This window comes from Brassica oleracea, chromosome C2 (assembly GCF_000695525.1).
Source record: "Brassica oleracea var. oleracea cultivar TO1000 chromosome C2, BOL, whole genome shotgun sequence".
Classification (NCBI taxonomy): domain Eukaryota; kingdom Viridiplantae; phylum Streptophyta; class Magnoliopsida; order Brassicales; family Brassicaceae; genus Brassica; species Brassica oleracea.
In genome coordinates, this window is record NC_027749.1 from 3225415 (window position 1) to 3244394 (window position 18980).

Genomic DNA, 18980 nt, shown 5'->3' on the forward strand with positions numbered 1-18980 from the left:
TGTTATGAAATAACTTATAATTTATAGTATCGAGAAATTTAAATAAGAGTAGAATTTAATACCCGTAGGAAGCAAATAACACTACTATAAGTGAGAGAGTTTATTATAAGTAAGAAGAAGAAGATGTAATGGTTCTTTTCTTATAAACTCTTGTTCTTGTTTATAGTGTACAAAAGAGTGAGATGAGTGATGGTATTTATAGTGAACAACAATGCATAAAATATCAAAGATGGTGCTTGATTTGGTAAATGAGTGGGTGATGATAGTGCTTGATGAGTAGATGATCATAGTGCTTGATGAGTAGATGATCATAGTGCTTGATGAGTAGATGATCATAGTGCTTGATGAGTAGATGATCATAGTGCTTGATGAGTAGATGATCATAGTGCTTGATGAGTAGATGATCATAGTGCTTGATGAGTAGATGATCATAGTGCTTGATGAGTAGATGATCATAGTGCTTGATGAGTAGATGATCATAGTGCTTGATGAGTAGATGATCATAGTGCTTGATGAGTAGATGATCATAGTGCTTGATGAGTAGATGATCATAGTGCTTGATGAGTAGATGATCATAGTGCTTGATGAGTAGATGATCATAGTGCTTGATGAGTAGATGATCATAGTGCTTGATGAGTAGATGATCATAGTGCTTGATGAGTAGATGATCATAGTGCTTGATGAGTAGATGATCATAGTGCTTGATGAGTAGATGATCATAGTGCTTGAGTTGGTAAAGGGGCGGCGGATCATTTCAAAGTTTATCTTATAACAAAAATCAAATATTTGGTTAGCTGCAATTTTATTTTCATTAGGATTATGATACATCACGAAAAATATAAATAATTATAATATATTATTTTGTTGACTAAGGTCGTATTGGATCACATAATACAAACCGTAATGTAAGATATGAAATAGAAACATTTTCCTTATATATATATGTCGATGATAAAGAAAACAACTTTAATTCCCTCGAGGACCTAGTTTTATAGAGTATAGTTTAATGCGAATTGAATACATAACATTTTGAGGCATAATGGATTAAGTATTCAACAAAGAAAAAAACTAATACATACATATGATCGTTTTTCTTTTATGTAATATCATTTGGGTTGGTAGCTAAAAATTATAATAGAGTATGGCATTATAGCCTAATAAATTTCATTATTAATATATAACTATAATAATCAATTAGGTAGATTTATGTATATTTGATCCATGTTTGAGTATATGCATATATACTTTCAACTTGAAAGTTTCAAGTATTTGCAGCATATTCCTTGGTAAACCCCTCCGTTTTTGGAGTATTTAAATGCAAATTGCTCTTCTTAATTAGTTTTTTTTATCGCGCAACTGAGTTTGATTAAAGATGACAAGTTCTATATAAAAGATGAAATAAAAATGATGTTCACAATACCGATTCAAACTGATTTATGGCGATATAGTGCTTGAATGGTTGTGGGACTATGTTTTGAATCTCAAATCGTTCTCTTAACAAAACTTTTTATCAACAAAGCATTAATCGGTTAATTACTTCAGTTCAGTGCTGGTCCGGATATAAACGGCGCCTAAAACGCACTAAAAAAATGTTATCATCATATATAATTATTTAATATTTAAAATATGTAATAAAAAATAAAATATTATTAAAAACTATCTGTTTCCAAAGGAAAAAAAATCAGTATATTATTCATGAAACCACATAGAGTTTTATGTGTTATGTTTGTTTGTATTTCAAAATTTTCCAAAAATAATAGAACTTAGGAAAAGAAAACAAAAGAAAAAAGAGATCAAAACTTACACAGGTAGCGAGAAAATAAATTTAAGAAGGAGAAGTTTTCTTGCGTGAAACAAGGAGAATATTACATAGACTTCAAGATGCTAGAGTAAAGGGCATCAAAGACAGAGAGAAAAGGAAAACAAAGATAAAAAGGGTAATATAACAGGAAATAGTTAGGTTTGGATTAACTAATTTGTTTTATAATACATAAAATGGAAGCTAAACTTCTTAGATAGTTGAGCCATGTGTTTAGCTAAGATCGGATATCCTTATGGATTATCAATATGAAAAACACAAAAAGAAAAGAAAAGAAAGTAAGAAACGAACCTGGCTTAACAGGTCAGAAGTGCAGGTATACAAACCGCTAAACCAAAGCATCTGTTTATATCTTGGCACCCCAAATAATACATAAACCTGGCGCCCAAAGCCCTTGCTTTAGCCCAAGGCCGGGCCTGCTTCAGTTACCAATTAAAGTAATCATATGCTATTGTTACTTGATTATTATGAATGTTGTGTTTTTACTACCCGAATATCAAGTCAAATTCCCAATTAATTTTTGGATCAGTAAAATTGAGTTTTATTGTTACTTAAACGATTTAATGGCTTATGAAAAACTTACAAATAAGGATTATGCCACCACCACACAACAAAAGATAACTTGTAGTGGCTAATTACATATATATAGTTTTTTTGTCACACATATATATAGTGATCGCATGTAATTTATTTATACCATTTAATTTAAGAATTGCTTTAGCTCAAACTTTGATAATCACAAGCTAAAACAACCTCACACACTTCTCATTAACTCTTTGTTAAGGGCAATCATTATCTACTACTTCATTTATTAGTGTTTGCTTTAAATTTGGATTTATTTGTAGTTTACTCTTAAGCTGATCTGTCAACTGAGAGAATCTTTGCCCTTCACAACTCACATAATATTATTTATAGTTAATGCCCATTCAAATCTCTCTTTATATTTTTTTGCTAACTCATCAAGCTCTCTCTGTTTGCTTTAAATGAGTATCATATATATGTATGTAAAATGATTGATGTCATTGATTGAGAAAACCTTGTTGTGACAAGATTGGATTGAGAAGAGGTCCATGGAGTATAGAAGAAGATCATAGACTCATGAACTTTATTCTTCACAATGGCATCCACTGCTGGAGAATCGTCCCCAAACTTGCAGGTACTTCTTTATACATACACATTTGTATACCTGCATGCATAATTCGATTTATTTTTTATTGTATTTTCTGTTATCTTTGAGGGGTTTAGTGTTTACATGGTCATGAAGGTTTGTTGAGATGTGGGAAGAGCTGTAGATTGAGATGGATTAATTATTTGAGACCTGATCTCAAGAGAGGTGGTTTTACTGATGCTGAAGAAGATCGGATTATGGAACTTCACTCTCAGCTTGGCAATCGGTACCGTACGAAACTTCAATTTGTTTTTGGCTAAAAGCTAGTTATTCACTTTCTTTCAATCATATAATTACTTTACCCGGCGTAGGACAAGTTTTTCTTTAAAGAAAAAAAAATGAAACCTATCACCCATGTGTTACCGTACATGCTTGGATTTATGTACGACATGTTTCATTCAACTTCCTTCACTTCATTTATTACTTTCTAAAATTTAAGAATTTGGTTTCTAAAATTTAACAAAGTGGTTTCTGAAAACAATTGTGCATGGGAGTGGGAATGGGTTATTTTTGAGGGGAAAATCGGTTATGGAAGAAAAAAAATATACGGATTTATACATGTATAAGTTTATGTCCATATATATATCCTAAACTTTTTTTGGTTTTGGTTCATGCACGGCCGACCATAAAGTTGTAGGGTTATAGACATATAGTAAGAATTTTAATATATATTTTAAAACAATTTAGATGCTTATTGTGTATTACTTTAATAAAATTTTGGGACCAAAACCAATGAAAAGTGTGGTTGAATTAAGTACGGTTGATATAATCACTTTATATGCTTATAAATTATGTAGTTATGGTTCTTACATGTTTTATGAATGCATTGGATGTTGTAGGTGGTCTAAAATTCCTTCTCATTTCTCTGGTCGAACGGATAATGAGATAAAAAACCATTGGAATACGAAGATCAAGAAGAAGATGAAACATCTTGGTTTAAATCCGGCTACGCATGAACCAATGGATAATATTACCAACCAACCCGAATCGATGCAGATAACAAAACCAAACATGTGTTCTACCATCAAAGAAAGAGAGGAAACAAAGGGTCAACCAAAAGATGATGTTATAATAGAAACAAAGAAGACATCAATAATATCCAATAATGATGAACTACTTCTGGCTAAGAACTGCAAAACGCTATATGCAGAAGAAGTAGACATCGGACCTCTATTCAAAATGCAAGGCAACGAGACATCTGTCTCGTCTTTATCTTCTTTATATAGTAATATTTCAAGAAGTGAATATTCATCCTATCTTGCAGAGGATTCCATATCTTTAGAGCAAATGGGGTTTGACCGATATGACGGATCCTTTGGTACCATGGGACCTCTTCACCAATCTTGATGATACTCCTTTCCTTTTATGACAAAATATATTGTAATATATCTACAAATATATAATAATCATATGTAATTAGTAGTTTAAATTCATGTATGTAAGATATGGATTATCCATGGCGGGCGATGATATATTTGCTCATACAAGTTGTATACATATATAAAAAGTATACATAAATACTAATTTATCCGAAATCAGATATATATGACAATGAAGAGCTGCTAAAATACCATACAATTCTTTTACTGGTGCACAGAGATTTAAGACACACAGATGCAACATAGTCAAACCGATAGATTCAATAAATCTGTATATAGTCCTATTTTGAATTTAATAAAACAAAATATGATAAAAATACGGTAAAAGCCAAAACATGCTATTAACCTGCTATCATTTTTCAGGTTTTCAGGCACTTATGATCTTTGGCAAAACTTAAATATATGAACCGACCTATCCATGCTACATACTCAAATATTACATGTATTTTACATGTATTTGAATTATGATTCCAAACTGATCCGAACATGAAAGAACCCATCTAAACCTGAATAAAAAAAATCAAATATCTATTTGGGTCCAAATGTTTAGAATCCAAATAACCAAGATAGAAAGGAACCGATCCGAATACTTGAGTACCCAAACCTATTTTCTCATTATATTTTGTGTGTATTTTATAAGTTTTACATTTGTTAAATTGATATGGTTTAAGATTTATTTGATAGATTTTTTTAACTAATTCAATAGAACATATTTGTAAGATTTCTCATAGTTTTTAAACTTTATTAATAATTTGTTTTTATTATAATACATTCTATAAAAATTAAGTTAACATAATATAAATATAATTTTATTTTAACATATGATTTGCGATTTATCAAATTTAATTTTGTAAATATTTGAAACTATATAAGATGTCATGATACAATGTTTAATGATATTATTAGTACATGTATAAAATATGGAATATTATTTTAGCTTTAATATGATTGTGATCTTAGTGATATTAATATCCCACACATATCATAATGATTGTGATCCCACGAAATTAGGGGTGTTCGTTAATTTTTATGGTAACACAATTAATATCTCACGAACATCACAATTTTTCATAGGTAGTTAGAGTTATTAATTATGTATAATTAGAGTGATTAATTGTAGGACCAAAAAAAAAATAAGTGTAACAAAAAAGTCCAAACAACTTTCATAAGTAGATTTATTAAAACTCATTCCCTTTTAATAGTATTGATTTGTCTTTATCCCTAGAGCAGTTAATGTTAGAGCTGACTCTATTGCCAAACAGGTCTTATGGGCCTTAAACCAAAATTAAATCACGAATGAATTCAGTTTGCACAAAAAAAAACGCTCCTAACTTTTTTCTGACTTAATAACACATTGATAATATACTCCGCAAATTTTAATAGATTTTAATGTACTTTAGAAAGTTGCACATCATAAGTACTTACTTTACTTAGACTACATTTTTACTCAATCTAAAAACTGCATTATTGATTCATCATCATCGTTGTTGTACAAATAATATTTCAGTCATTTTGAAGTTCTATGTATGCTTCAAAGTTATAAAAAAACCTATATAAAGACGAAAATTAGAATAGAAACGGATTGATAAAAAAAAATTAATAGAAACGGACAACATATGTTGAAAAGCATCTCCACATGTGCAAGCCAATAACTTTTTAACTAATTAAATATTATTTGCTCATTATATATCAGTGCGTTCTTTATAGTTAGGTGAATTAGGTAAATGCGACTTTTCATGAAATAAAAGTAACATATACAAAAACTTATGAAACTGACAAAACCTTTTTCAGAAGAAAAAACTTACGAAAAGTGACCCGTTTCAAAAGAATTCGGCCTATTTATGCATCAACAGAGGACCGCGGTCCCGATCAATACATACACTAAGTACCTTGTGTAAATTCATACATGAACACCTGAGTAATTCAAATTTCATACACAAACAATCACATTAAGACTTATACATACTTTGACCGTGAATATGTTTGTTAAATGTTAGTTGACCGTTAACTAAAGATGATGTGGCGATGACATGGTTTAAATCGGATGAAAATCAAAACAGCGTCGTTTTAGTCTTTTAATTATGAAAAAAAAGTATAATGGATTATGCTTGTGGGAAAGTTGAACCCATGTTGGATGAACAAAACCACATAAGCAGAACCACTACGCCAAAGAAGAACTAGTGAAGGTTGTATCTATGGTTTTATTCTTAATGTATATTTTGCTTTGCTGTTTCATCTTCGCCTTCTCTTCTTCCCATATCTATATATATCTAATTAGAGAAAATCTATCCTCCTTGACCAGTTACAAAAACGATTAAGCTCATCCTTATAAAAGTTATCATCTTTTTAATGTGACAAGATTAAGCAACCAATACCCAATTCAAAACCAAATCAAATATAATTATAGTTTAGGAGACAAATCTGAAATAAACTTCAGTCGTGATGAGGGTGTAAACCTATCCTCGTCGACCATGAGAAGAAGAGATCTAGATTACTAAGAAAAAAATGAGAGAAAGAGATCGAATGAAATAAACAGAGAAACAAGAGGAAGAAGATCATTTTCAAAAAAAAAAAAAAGAGGAAGAAGATTGAATTATTGAAATATTAGAATAACATATGATTATAGATATAAAAGGACTACGAGAGTATATATCAATTAACTTATGTGGCCCAATGGTTTGTCTTTCTGATGAGTTTCAAGTAGAACTTAGGTTTGATTGCCATGTATGCAAAAGGGAAAGTTTCTTTTTTATTTTTTTCTAAATGAAGAGAACAAAACGTTGTTGTTTAGGGAAAATGATTTTTAAGAAAAATATATTATATTAACACATCATTATATCATAATTCCACGTAAGCATCCGTTAAATCCACCTAAGCCACCGCAACCATTTGACTAACAGAACCATGGTCAAAGTATGTATTAGCCATAATGTGATTGTTTATGTATGAAATTTGAATTAATCATGTGTTCGTGTATGAATTTGCACAGGTACTCAGTGTGTGTACTAATCGGGACCGCGGTCTTATGTTGATGTATGAATTAGCCGATTTCCCTCCGTTTCAAATTAACAATGAGTTCCAGAATAAAATGTACCTACCTACTTTATAGTAAATTTAATTTTTTTTTGAACGACTACTTCATTAATTTAATAGAAAAATATTACAACGATAGGGGATTAGAAGCAGAAGCTGAAAGAACACCTTTAACAAGCGTATCTGCAGCTGAGTTGTTCGAACGAGAAATGTAAACAAAAAAATCACAGAGAACTCTAGAGACAATTGTAGAATATCATGGATGATTCCAAACATCTCTTTAAGAGGTTTCCTGTCGTTGATGACTCTGACTAATGTCTGAGCGTCTGAATACACTGTCAGGGTGGAGAAACCCTTCTGGCGGGCTTGGAGAATAGCTTCACGCATGGCCAGACTCTCCGCCATGAGGGGGGAAGACACAAAGGTCTCTGATCTGCATTTTGTGAGGATGGTGTGTCCTAAGTGATCTTTGAATAGCCAGCCAAGACCTGCTTTATTTACTCCTTCTTTCCATGATGCATCCGTGTAAACCGAGACTCCACCTGTGTTGTTCCTTGCATTGATACCTTGATTCAGCTTCTGAGTAGATAAGACCTGCGTATTACCCTTTAGCTGAGCCTCATGCCATTCTCGTGATAAGCAAATAGCTTTAGTCAATGTTTCCAGTGGCGAGAAAACTCTGTTTTCGAAGATTAGTTGGTTTCTAGATGTCCATATCATCCAACAAATCCAGGGAAACAGAGGGCCAGATATCAATCCTGATGGTGGGAGATTTAAGGTCTTCTTTGATTCTTTTAGCGCTGTTGCGAAGGTTGTAGCAGAAGTGATGCGTTCCACATGGAGTAGAGGTGCCATTTCCCAGATGCTTGCAGCAAAACGGCAATGTAGGAACATGTGAGTTGCAGTTTCGCGGAGTCCGCAGTGTATACATTTTGAATTTGACAAAATGCTTCTCTTTTCAAGGTTCTCTCCTAGCGGTAAGGCTCCCTTGACAATTTTCCGTAGGAAAACTATGAGTTTCGGTGAGAAATCTCCTCTCCAGATGTCAGTGTTCCAGTTGCAAGGGTGTTGTGGTGCCGGTTGTAGTTGTGTTGCCTCCTTCATTGATATACCGATGTAGTAACCTGTTTTCATGCTGTAGACGCCATCTTTTGTTGGGAGCCATACCAGTGCGTCGGGTTTTCCTAACTTGCTTGGTTTTATGCTTATAATTTCGGTAGCAGTAGTAGGCAGAACGCGTCCTATCAGTTCCATGTTCCATTCACCAGAATCACCAATCATGAGCTCAGATACTCGTCAATCCTTTGTCTCGCTCGGGGGTGGTCCCATTGGGCGAGATGGTGTTTCTGAAGAGAGCCAAGGTTCCTCCCATATCAAGGTGTCTCTGCCATTGCCTATAGCTTTGCCAGTGTTTGCCATCAGTAGGTCACGTCCACAGAGAATGCTTCGCCACCCATGGGATATGGAGGATGTAGCTGAGACTTGGGAAAATGGTTGAAATTTGCAGTACTTGCCAAGTAGGACTCTTGCAAGAAGGCAGTCAGGTCTTGTGTAAATTCTCCAGCTAAGTTTTGCTAGCATCGCCACGTTAAACGTCTCTATATCACGAAGCCCTATCCCTCCATCACCCTTTGATTTCGCTTGTTCCGAAAATGCTATCCAACACATTTTTCTTTTATCAGGATTGGCATCCCAGAAGAACCTTGTGAGCGCAGATTGAATTCGTTTAATGAGGCTGAGGGGTAGTTTGAAGCAGGTCATAGCATATGTCGGTTTGACTGAAAGCACAGACTTGAGCATGACAATCTTCCCCGCGCTAGACAACTTCTTAGTGCTCCAACTCGCAGCCTTCTGTCTTATGCTGTCAACAATAGACGTGAACATATCTTTCTTCCTTCTGCCGAAGTGTTCAGGGAGACCGAGATACTTGCCCACACCTCCTTCCTTAGTGATACCTAGGCTGGTATGTACTCTAATCTTCACTTCCATGGGAGTCTTCTTTGAGAACGTGATGGATGATTTTGGAGCACTTATCATCTGTCCTGAAGCAGTCTCGTACTTGTCCAGGATGGTTTTTAGAGTGTCTACACTTCGCTGCGATGTCTTGATGAAGAACATCGTGTCGTCTGCGAAGAGAAGATGGTTAACTCGGGGACTACCCCGAGCCACTCTGATCCCAGCCAATGTGCCTCTATTATGTGCAACCGTGCACAACCCGGATAAGACTTGGCTGCACATAATGAAGATGTAAGGAGATAACGGGTCGCCTTGCCTTATCCCTCTTTCCGGAACTATATGACCCTGAGCTTCACCGTTAAACGAGATCGGGTAAGAAACTAAGGTTATACAACTCATTACTCGATTGCAAAAGATCTCGCTGAATCCAAATCTTCGCAAGACAGCTTCAATAAACCTCCATTCTAGTCGATCGTATGCTTTGCTCATAGTAAATTTAATAAAAACAAAAAACAACTAAGTAATCACTTCTACTCAAATTTCTATAACTATATTATTTTTAGTAAGAAGATTTGATTTAATTGGACTAAAATAAATAAAGTCAAAACATAATTTTATACACTTTTAGATTTGATGATCGTAGTTGTTGGTATTAAAGACAATGTTGCTAAAAAAAAAAAGACAATGTTGCTAAAAAAAAAAAAGCGTTTGGATTTTTATAATCATTGTATTAATCTTTATAATTATACTACTAGTTTTATCTGACAAAAAAATTAGAGCAATTAAATTTAACTAAAGTCTGACTGTAAACGAATTTTTTTTTTTAATAAGAATAAAAAAAATGTAAATTCCAGGAAGCTATTGTATTTCGAATTAAAATTTAGAAAGGTACGACCGTACGAAACTACGAGTACGACAACATAAAGCGGGCGAAATAAGCCCATCGAATTAGGACTGGGCCGCAAAGCGTAACATTGGTGTATGGTCTGGATTAGTGGACTTGACATTTGTATGTGTTTCTTTTGACACTTGTAAAATTACGACCTCTGTTGATTCAGTGTCTAATAATGTTTTGGAATATGCAAAATATATTACTAATTGATTAGTGTTTACCCCTATTCTAAAAATCGGCTGCCTAGCCGCCTAGGCGGCCGCCTGAACGCTACGCGTCATTTTTCTACCCCGATTTATGCCAAATCGGTTAAAAAAGTCGGATATCCAATTTTCTTCACCTAAACCACCTAAATGACAGCATAACCGCTTAGGCGGCCGCCTAATCTATTTTTTTATTATTATTTTTTATTTTTAATAATATTTTTATTTATTTATTTGATCTAAATTTTATAAATATCATTTATATTCATAATTTTGATGAAAATTACACTATATTAAGTTTATATATTATATTTGTGTGTTTTATACAATTTTAAACATGAAAATGTATTAATGTTATACACAATTAAAGATTAACATGTTTTATAACATAGTAAACAGTCTAAAAATTCTGTCCCGCATAATTTTCGATTAATCTCCGATTTTTTCTTTAGGCGCTAAGCCCAACCCGACCGTCCGACTAGCACCTAACGCGTTCCCGAACAGGGGTGTTTACTCAACTAGGTGTGTTAGAAAACGGAGCGCTAACCAAAAAATGAGAAAAAAAGCAAGCAACTAGCAAATATAAAACAACAAGAATACGAAATTGTCATAGAAGCAGCAAAATATATACGTTTTAATTAAATCTAACATTGGCACTAAGCTACAAGATATAACGTGAAGCTGAAGAAACAGAACCAAACAATCATTGTAGCCGGAGGAGCAGAAGATGTTGTGGTCCGGTCGTTAGATATGACCTCAACGATCATTTTCTGACCTTTTTCGCAGTGACCCGACGTTCCACTTATGAAATAGTAAGGAACTGAGAGCAGCATTAACGCATAGGGGAGAGAAGGTGGGTTCTAATTTTTTTTTTATTATTACTTTTTTTGTTTTGTCCCACTTTAAAAAAAAAAATAAATAAATAAAAGTCAACCAATCGCGGGTCACCACGTGTCAGTGGAGCCTGTGAACAGTTAAAAAGCTTCACCAGAGTCGTCTCTTGCAGAAGAGGAAGAAGAGGTGAGTTTTCTGATTTTTGTGGGCCCTCCACCCCTTACAACTCTTTAAGAGTCAGCGATAATGCTGCTCTGAGTGATCAAACATGAATCGGGTCTTGCCCGTGTTCGAGTAGAACCTCGGGTGCGACGAATTGCATTGCTTGTAGCACTCCTTCGTTACTTGCATCACCGAATCTTTCTTGTACTTAAATCCTTTTAGCCCCATAGAACCAAACAAGAAACAAATCAAAAATCAAAATAAATAAAAGTTTGATGTGAATAAGATGGAAACTTTTTGAGGGTTTAGGTATACTTACGAATGATGTCTCCAACTTGAAACCGTTTACTGGAAGCCCAATCATTGAAACTTGTAGAAGCATTTGCAGGAGGAACTTCCCAATGGAGTTTGTATTCAAGGGAAGAGACAGAAGCTGAAATCATTAAGAAAGTAACCAGCCAAAGAAACATGTTTCTAGAATCTGAGAGTAAACGATGATGGATCAAGTCTGGTTTTGGAGTTTAGTAAGTTAAGGGTTTTATAAAAAGCTGAGTCGAGTTGGTTACAAGACGAGAGGGAGATAGTGGAGTTAAGTGCTAGTGGTTGGTTATGGACTTATGTTATGCCAATGCAACAAGCGGGAACAGAAGAGGATCACACACTCTGAATCAGTTAAGAGTATTTGTCCTGTCCGGTTAAAGCCTGGTTCAGTTTTGGTTTATGGTTAACAAACTCAGATACTTGTATATGAAGGTGTATGCAAGTACTCTTGCTATTGCACAAATGTTCGATACACCATCCAACACAAATCAGTTTTACATGGAAGTAAAGGATTAAAATCTTTGCAAGTTTTTTTTATTTTATATAAAAAGTTGCTCCCAAAACAAATGCATTGCTTTCCAAAATTTTAAATGTGATAACTATAATGGTATTTTAAATTGCTTCCCTATCATTCAGCGGAAACATAATTAGAAGTTTCCACATGACAGAAATGCATAATGCATTGAAGACCATGCTTTAGGTTGGGTACAAAGGATATATGTTCCTTAGTAAAATTCCAATAAATATGTCTGACCCATGAACATAGACATATAAATAATACATCCAGAAAATGTTCCACAAACACATTATTGGCGCACAGAAAAAAATTGCCGTAAATTAAAATCATCTCGTTGGTTAATATTAATCAGAACAAAATTATTTAATTTTTTTTTTTTTTATAATTCAAGGGTTCCCCGCTTCGCGGATCATTCTCCTGGGCCCGGTCAGACAGCGGTCCACTTCACCCGGGAGAGGTGTATCTAGGCTGGATCGAACTCAGTACCACTTTAGTGTCCAGAAGAGGCAGGGTAGTTTCCGCATAGGAAGAGAATCGAACTCGGATGGACCACAGATCAGTCGTGCCACTTAGACTATATAATGATTGATGATATTCCAACTAATAACTGTTACCAATTACATAATCAGATTTGGGAAATCTTATGTAGTTATAAGCTGAATTGTTTGATCCCTTATAAGAAATATCTTGTTCAAGATTTTATTTTAGATTCATCATATAAAGGCTTTCTTTCTTGCATTATTAATGATATTTTCTTATAATTAACCTTGAACTCATCAGTAAGCTATTGTTTATAGTTTGGTAATTTGTCGTTATTTCAAAAGGCTTTCTTTCTTGCATTATTAATTTTCCTAAATACCCTACCACATGGCGATCGTTGCACCAAAATTCAAGTTCACCCAAGAAACGTAATCATTTTGATTGCGATTAAAGAACAAATTACACTAATGTCCGTTCTACTTGATTAGGTATATGATTAATCTTTGTATGCTTTTTCTAAACTCAATATACAATAGTATATCCACTACAATAAATTAATGAAAAAATATGCTTAAAAAGTAATGCAAACAATTTGTCAAACTGAGATAAACTTTAATACAACAAGGTCGGCACGCCGAAATTCCTAGATAAAACAAAGCCTACCCATACTAGCTTTTAATTAATTAACAATACTATAGTTTCGATTGTTTTTTGTTTACATTTTTGTGCTTGGCCCTCTTCAATCAAGGAAACATTGTTTATTATCAGTCGAACCATCAACCATGTGCTGAAACTCTCCTCTTAACAGTCTCAATCAATCCTATAGAAATCTGATTTATCCATTGTCGGCACACTTTCATGGCTTTTATTATTGTATATTAATTGTCTCTACATTATTAATTTACAAACATTAAACAAAATATATTTAAAAGAGGAAGACTTGTAATTGTAAAAGCAACTGCACATGCAAGTATGTATGTGGTTTTGTCCTTTTCTTGACATCTTGTCTCTTATATAAACCACTCAAATGTTTCCATGTCTATGTATCCCAAAGCTCGAGAGAAAACATAAGTGAAAAAAAAACTCCACAGAAATCAAATCAGAAAAAAGATGATGAAGTTCAAGTCCAAGAGATTTGGCATTAGATTTGGTTTTGGTAAAAGAACCAACAACAAAGGCACAAAACAAGATCAACAACAAAAAGGATTTGGTAATAACAACAACAATGGTAGCAGCAGCAACTATGAGATCAAATGGGAACTCAGGCCAGGAGGTATGCTCGTTCAAAAGAGACAAGAGAGCATTGGTGAAGACTTGATCTCCATAAGAGTCTCTACTTTTGCTCATTTTCATGATCTCTCCATTGAAGCCACCTCCACCTTTGGTAAATTTCTCATCTCTCAACTTTTCTAAATCTTTATGGTACATCTGGTAGACTTATATAACAATAAAAGATTTAATAGACTATATGCGGGTTTACAATAAACATAGTTTATTAGAATTACAAAAAGTTTGAAACTATATTATAATTTTTCTTATTTAAAAAACTAGAAAGTTATTCTAAAGTATGAAATAAAAATTAATGAAAAAAATCGAAATCATACAAAAAATTGTGACATTGCAACTGATTTATACTTGTGGATTTACAGGGGAACTTAAGATGGTACTAGCATTGCTTACTGGTCTCGAGCCAAAACAACAACGGCTATTATTTAAAGGGAAAGAAAGAGAGGATGATGAATATCTACACATGGTTGGTGTTGGAGAAAAAGACAAAGTCTTGTTGTTAGAAGATCCTGCCTTCAAAGAGAAAAAGCTTCTTAACAACATTTCCACTTCTTGCCCTACTATAATCGTATAAACACCTAAACAAGTTTGTCAAATTAATTGTTTGTTAACTTCTTGGCGAAACATAAAACCAGCCAAGAATAATAACTAGATAGAATTTTCATGCACAATGCACTATTGATTATACAAATTTTCCATGTAGTCGTTCTATTTCGAAGTTGTAAAACTAATATGTTTACATGTTGTAATATATTTGGTACGTACTTTTGATCATTTTCTTTTACTTCTAATTAGGTACATGCTGAAGAGTGAAAACAACAAATATGAAGTACTCAATTGAGGATATCCACTACCATTATTGTTATTCGTATGTGGTGCGAATTAGTTGATTTTCTACTAACTGAACTTAAACGGGCAAACAAACCGAAACTTCTGCATAACCACGAGCTGGTCAAGACCCTATACAAACCAACACCTTTCATTTCTCGGTATACTCCGGTTATGGCCTTAACTTCTCAAAAAGTTACAAAGTAACATTATTATACCAAATATCCGCCACTTGGTTATTTTATAAGACTAGTATGTCCACAAACCACAAGTCTAAACCATCAGTTTATTAGTGGTTTACAAATCGTCTCTCTTCACAAACCGACCCTGAAAAAAGATGAACCAAAACCAATACCTAATTAGAACCAGCAGTTTCACGCACCAACCCAATCTAGTTCTCGATCTTACGTATATTACTGTAGCCATCATGTTTATACAAGGTGTGTAAAATTTTGAAAAGAAGGGAAGCTTGCTTACTTTAACACGAGGACGTTTCTCAGCGTTGAGTTTACGAACTTGGTATCGGATCCGCTTAGAGAAAAGGCGACTTTGTCGTTTCTCTTTATACCGTAGCAAGCTCGCTTCTCTATGCCCTCTCCATAACGTCTCCGTCGTCTCCATCTCCGGCACAGTCCATAAACTCCCTGCCTCTCCGCCGCCGGTAACCACCTAAACAACCATCAAAACACACTTGCCTAGTATCAAATCTTTATTACAAAAAAAAACTTGGGTTTATTTTGACGATAACAACGATGACCAAAGTATACAATACTTTACTGCTTGGTACATTTGTCATGTACTGCTCGGTTTCATGATTTGACAAATGTTTTTACCAGTCTAACAGAGTAACAGTTATGTAGAAAATCAACATGTACAAGTAAGTATCCATTTATTAGGGTTACAATTATTATTATTTTTAAAAAAATCACTATGCTGTTTTCAGTTTATAGTCAAAGCTTTAAATATTATGGTAAAACTTTCAACGTAATAAATTTAATTAGGCTATCATCATTACAGTTTCAAGAAAAAACTCGTGACCACATATAAAAATTTCACCGCTTTTAATATGTCAACTTAATTAGTTACATTAAGAATTAACAACGATTTAATTTATATCAACTTAATTAGTTATCTATTTTAAGCATTAATTAATATATAAACATGATATTAAGAGATGTTTGCTTACATCAGCAGAAGCATGCAAGTCCGGCACCGTCTGCGGCGGTTCTCCGTCGACATAAAGAGTACCTTTATCCGGCCAAGCCTCCATGATCTGCTCATAATCAAGCTTCAGAGCCAGCGAAGTCCTTCCATCGTTTCCATCTCCGCCGCAACACCGTGGAGTTCCGCTCCGACTCATCACCTCGTCCACAACCTCCGAATAACTCACCCACCGCTCCGCCGTAGCTTCCTCCTTGCTCGCTCCTTTCCTCATCGCCGTCCGTAGAAGCGAAGAAGTAGACGTTGATCCATGCTCTTTAATGTCGTACGGAGACATGTCCCTTCCTCCTCCGCCGCAATCTACATCTTCTGCGGAGGAAGGGAGCAGATCGTGAATCGAAGAGATTGTGCTGTTGTCGGTGGTGGAGTTGAAGAGGTAAGCCGCCACGGTGTCGTATTGATCTTCTTCTTTCTCTCCTCCTCCCACTGTCTCCATTCTCTTCTTCTCAGCACCTCCTCTCGTCGTGCTCTGCTTCTTCTTGTTCGTCGTGGTTACGGGACTCTCGTCGATCTCGTGAGAAGTGTTGAGTTCAAGCTTGAGACTGAGGAACTTTGGTTTCTTCTTCTTTGTTCTGATCTGCTTACGAGACGTTTCAAGATTCGAAGGAGAGCTATCATCCATGGCTATGTGTTTCCTCTTCTTGATCCTCTTCGATGTTCTCGTACTCTGTTTTTCTTCTCCGACCACAGGACAAGGTTCACTACACATCTTTGATCCCTCTTACACTGTATAAGTGTGTGTTTCTCTCACTCTTAATTAACTTGTTCTCTGTTTTGTAGTGGAAAGAATGTAGGTGGAGGGAAAAGGAAAGCTGATCGTGATGTTACTTTGACACGTGTCGATCATTATTTCGATAAAACTATTGTAATCTTGGATTCTGTTTGGATGTGCAGGGAGGAAATAAGTTTGGATGGATCATATTTATGCATTAATTATATAGTAGACTCCATTTTTGTATTTTCAACATTTCAGATACGGCAACATTTATAGAGTTCACGGATCTTAATTCAAAAAGGTTTGGGATATTATTATGTTTAGAGGCACCAACATAAAAATAAAATTAACAATTGGAGTTCTTAATATATATATATATATATATATATATATATATATTATACATGTATAAGTAATTATGGGGTTCACAATTTTTGTGGAACCCAAAGATTCTTAAAACTCCAAAGGTTTTTAAAAGAAGATTTTAAGAATCTTTAAAACCCTTATTTATGAGGTTCCACAATAATTGTGGACCCCACAATTATTTACGTATATATAATATATATATATATATACATAATACATATATTAAGAATCCCAAGGGAGAGAACCTCCATTGGAGATGGTCTTAGGGCCTGACTTGTTCAAACGCAGCGGTGCGGAAGTTTGCGGACGTGGGTAGTTACGGTTTCTAGCGGTTTTACAAGATTTCGTACGATTGGTTCTGCGGTTAGAAATTGGTGTGTTTGCGGAATATTTATGACTGGTTAACTAACAAATGCAGCATCGGTTAAATAATAAATTAATAAATTAATAATATTTATATTTTATATAATTATAAAAATATCAAAAATCATAATCTTATAATAAATAGAAAAAATATATTTAGAAAGTTATAGTTTTAAATTTTAAAAATTATATAAAATATTTTTATTTTTTAATTTTATAATATTAATATATAATAAATATATTTTAGTATTTTTATAATTCCAATTTATTTTTTTTATTGAATATTTTTATTTTGTATTTATATTGTTTTTAAAAAAGAAATAAAATTTATCTTCCCGGAACCGTAACCCGTCCGCAACCGCAAACGCTAGTTGGAACCAACTTTTGAATTTATGAGATTTATAGCAGTTTGAAACGGTTTAAGTGATTGTTACAAAAAACCAACAACTGTTACCAACCGCAAAAGCTGTGTTTGCGAGTGGTAACGGAGAAACCAGTTATACCCTTATTCCAAAAAAAACAAACGTGGTTAAAATGAGATTTTTCTAGCGCTGAAAATATACGTTTGAGGTGATATAATATCTTACGACTTTTCTTCCGAGAGAGGATTGCATCTGCATTATTATTATTCCACGCTGTCATCGAACGCAAGTAAACTGTGGAACTGATATTAATAAATAAATATCAAAAAATGCGAATCCAATTCATCATAAATTGACAAGAGGGATATATCATTTGAGGTTCCGAACGGTAAAATCAGTTCAAACAGGACATATCAAATGAATCATACAAATCAAACGGATCATGCAGACAGATCAATTAGATCAAACAATTATTATAGTTTAAAAAGATAAAAACAGTCAAAATACTTAATATAGAAATATAATACATAAACAACAATAAATCTTGTACTAAAACCATGTTACTGCAATTTTGAAATCAAAATATGAAAACATTGAACTTTGATGATATATATATCTTCCGCTGGTATACATATTTAAATTATATTACTATATTTTGCATAATACATACTATAAATATAATAATTTAGATAAATTTAAAATTATATGATGAAAAGAGAAAGAAAAATATATAATCAATGATAGTTTTTATGTTGTTAAAGTTATAATTAAGATATAATGAAAATATTGTATTTATAAAGATAAACAACTATATTAAAAAAAATAATTACTTGCAGATCTCCCGCAAACAACATCAAATGTATAGCGGATGATCTGCTTTTTTTACAAAAAAACAAAAAAAAATAAACTGAATATAGATCTCCCGCTATCTGCAATATAAAACCAAAAACAGTTGAAAGGTACTGAGCGGGAGAACTGCATTTGTCCCACCCTTCCATTCCAACGCTGAGAGCGTGAATGGGAAGGCAGGATAAAAGCAGATCATATGCATCTGCCTTTTCTCTGTAATTTATT

General features: G+C 33.7%; 4 protein-coding genes and 1 pseudogene across 6 annotated transcripts; 2 read left to right on the forward strand and 3 right to left on the reverse strand.

The window, feature by feature from the left end:
- Positions 1-2067: 2067 nt before the first annotated feature.
- Positions 2068-4356, forward strand: LOC106323179 (annotated as a pseudogene).
- Positions 4357-7199: 2843 nt separating this feature from the next.
- On the reverse strand, positions 7200-8680 carry LOC106323180. The gene is made up of 2 exons (XM_013761335.1): positions 7628-8680; positions 7200-7259 (listed from the first exon to the last, which is right to left on the reverse strand). The coding sequence occupies exons 1-2, from the start codon at positions 8678-8680 to the stop codon at positions 7200-7202; spliced, it is 1113 nt and encodes a 370-aa protein (XP_013616789.1).
- A 2426-nt stretch (positions 8681-11106) lies between these two features.
- On the reverse strand, positions 11107-11933 carry LOC106326639 (early nodulin-like protein 1). Its single transcript, XM_013764560.1, has 3 exons — positions 11766-11933; positions 11544-11661; positions 11107-11275 (listed from the first exon to the last, which is right to left on the reverse strand). Exons 1-3 carry the CDS (start codon positions 11914-11916, stop codon positions 11107-11109), a joined length of 438 nt encoding a protein of 145 aa, XP_013620014.1. The 5' UTR covers positions 11917-11933.
- Positions 11934-13824: 1891 nt separating this feature from the next.
- On the forward strand, positions 13825-14638 carry LOC106322605 (BAG family molecular chaperone regulator 2-like). Its single transcript, XM_013760677.1, has 2 exons — positions 13825-14148; positions 14414-14638. The coding sequence occupies exons 1-2, from the start codon at positions 13875-13877 to the stop codon at positions 14623-14625; spliced, it is 486 nt and encodes a 161-aa protein (XP_013616131.1). The 5' UTR covers positions 13825-13874; the 3' UTR covers positions 14626-14638.
- On the reverse strand, positions 14159-16865 carry LOC106322604. 3 transcript variants are annotated; one of them, XM_013760675.1, is made up of 3 exons: positions 16066-16865; positions 15357-15548; positions 14159-14200 (listed from the first exon to the last, which is right to left on the reverse strand). In XM_013760675.1, the coding sequence occupies exons 1-3, from the start codon at positions 16807-16809 to the stop codon at positions 14174-14176; spliced, it is 963 nt and encodes a 320-aa protein (XP_013616129.1). In that variant the 5' UTR covers positions 16810-16865; the 3' UTR covers positions 14159-14173. The 3 variants fall into 3 exon arrangements, with proteins under 3 accessions (XP_013616129.1, XP_013616130.1, XP_013616128.1); XM_013760676.1 differs by lacking the exon at positions 14159-14200 and adding an exon at positions 14550-14629; XM_013760674.1 differs by lacking the exon at positions 14159-14200 and adding an exon at positions 15013-15206.
- Between the last annotated feature and the right edge of the window lie 2115 nt (positions 16866-18980).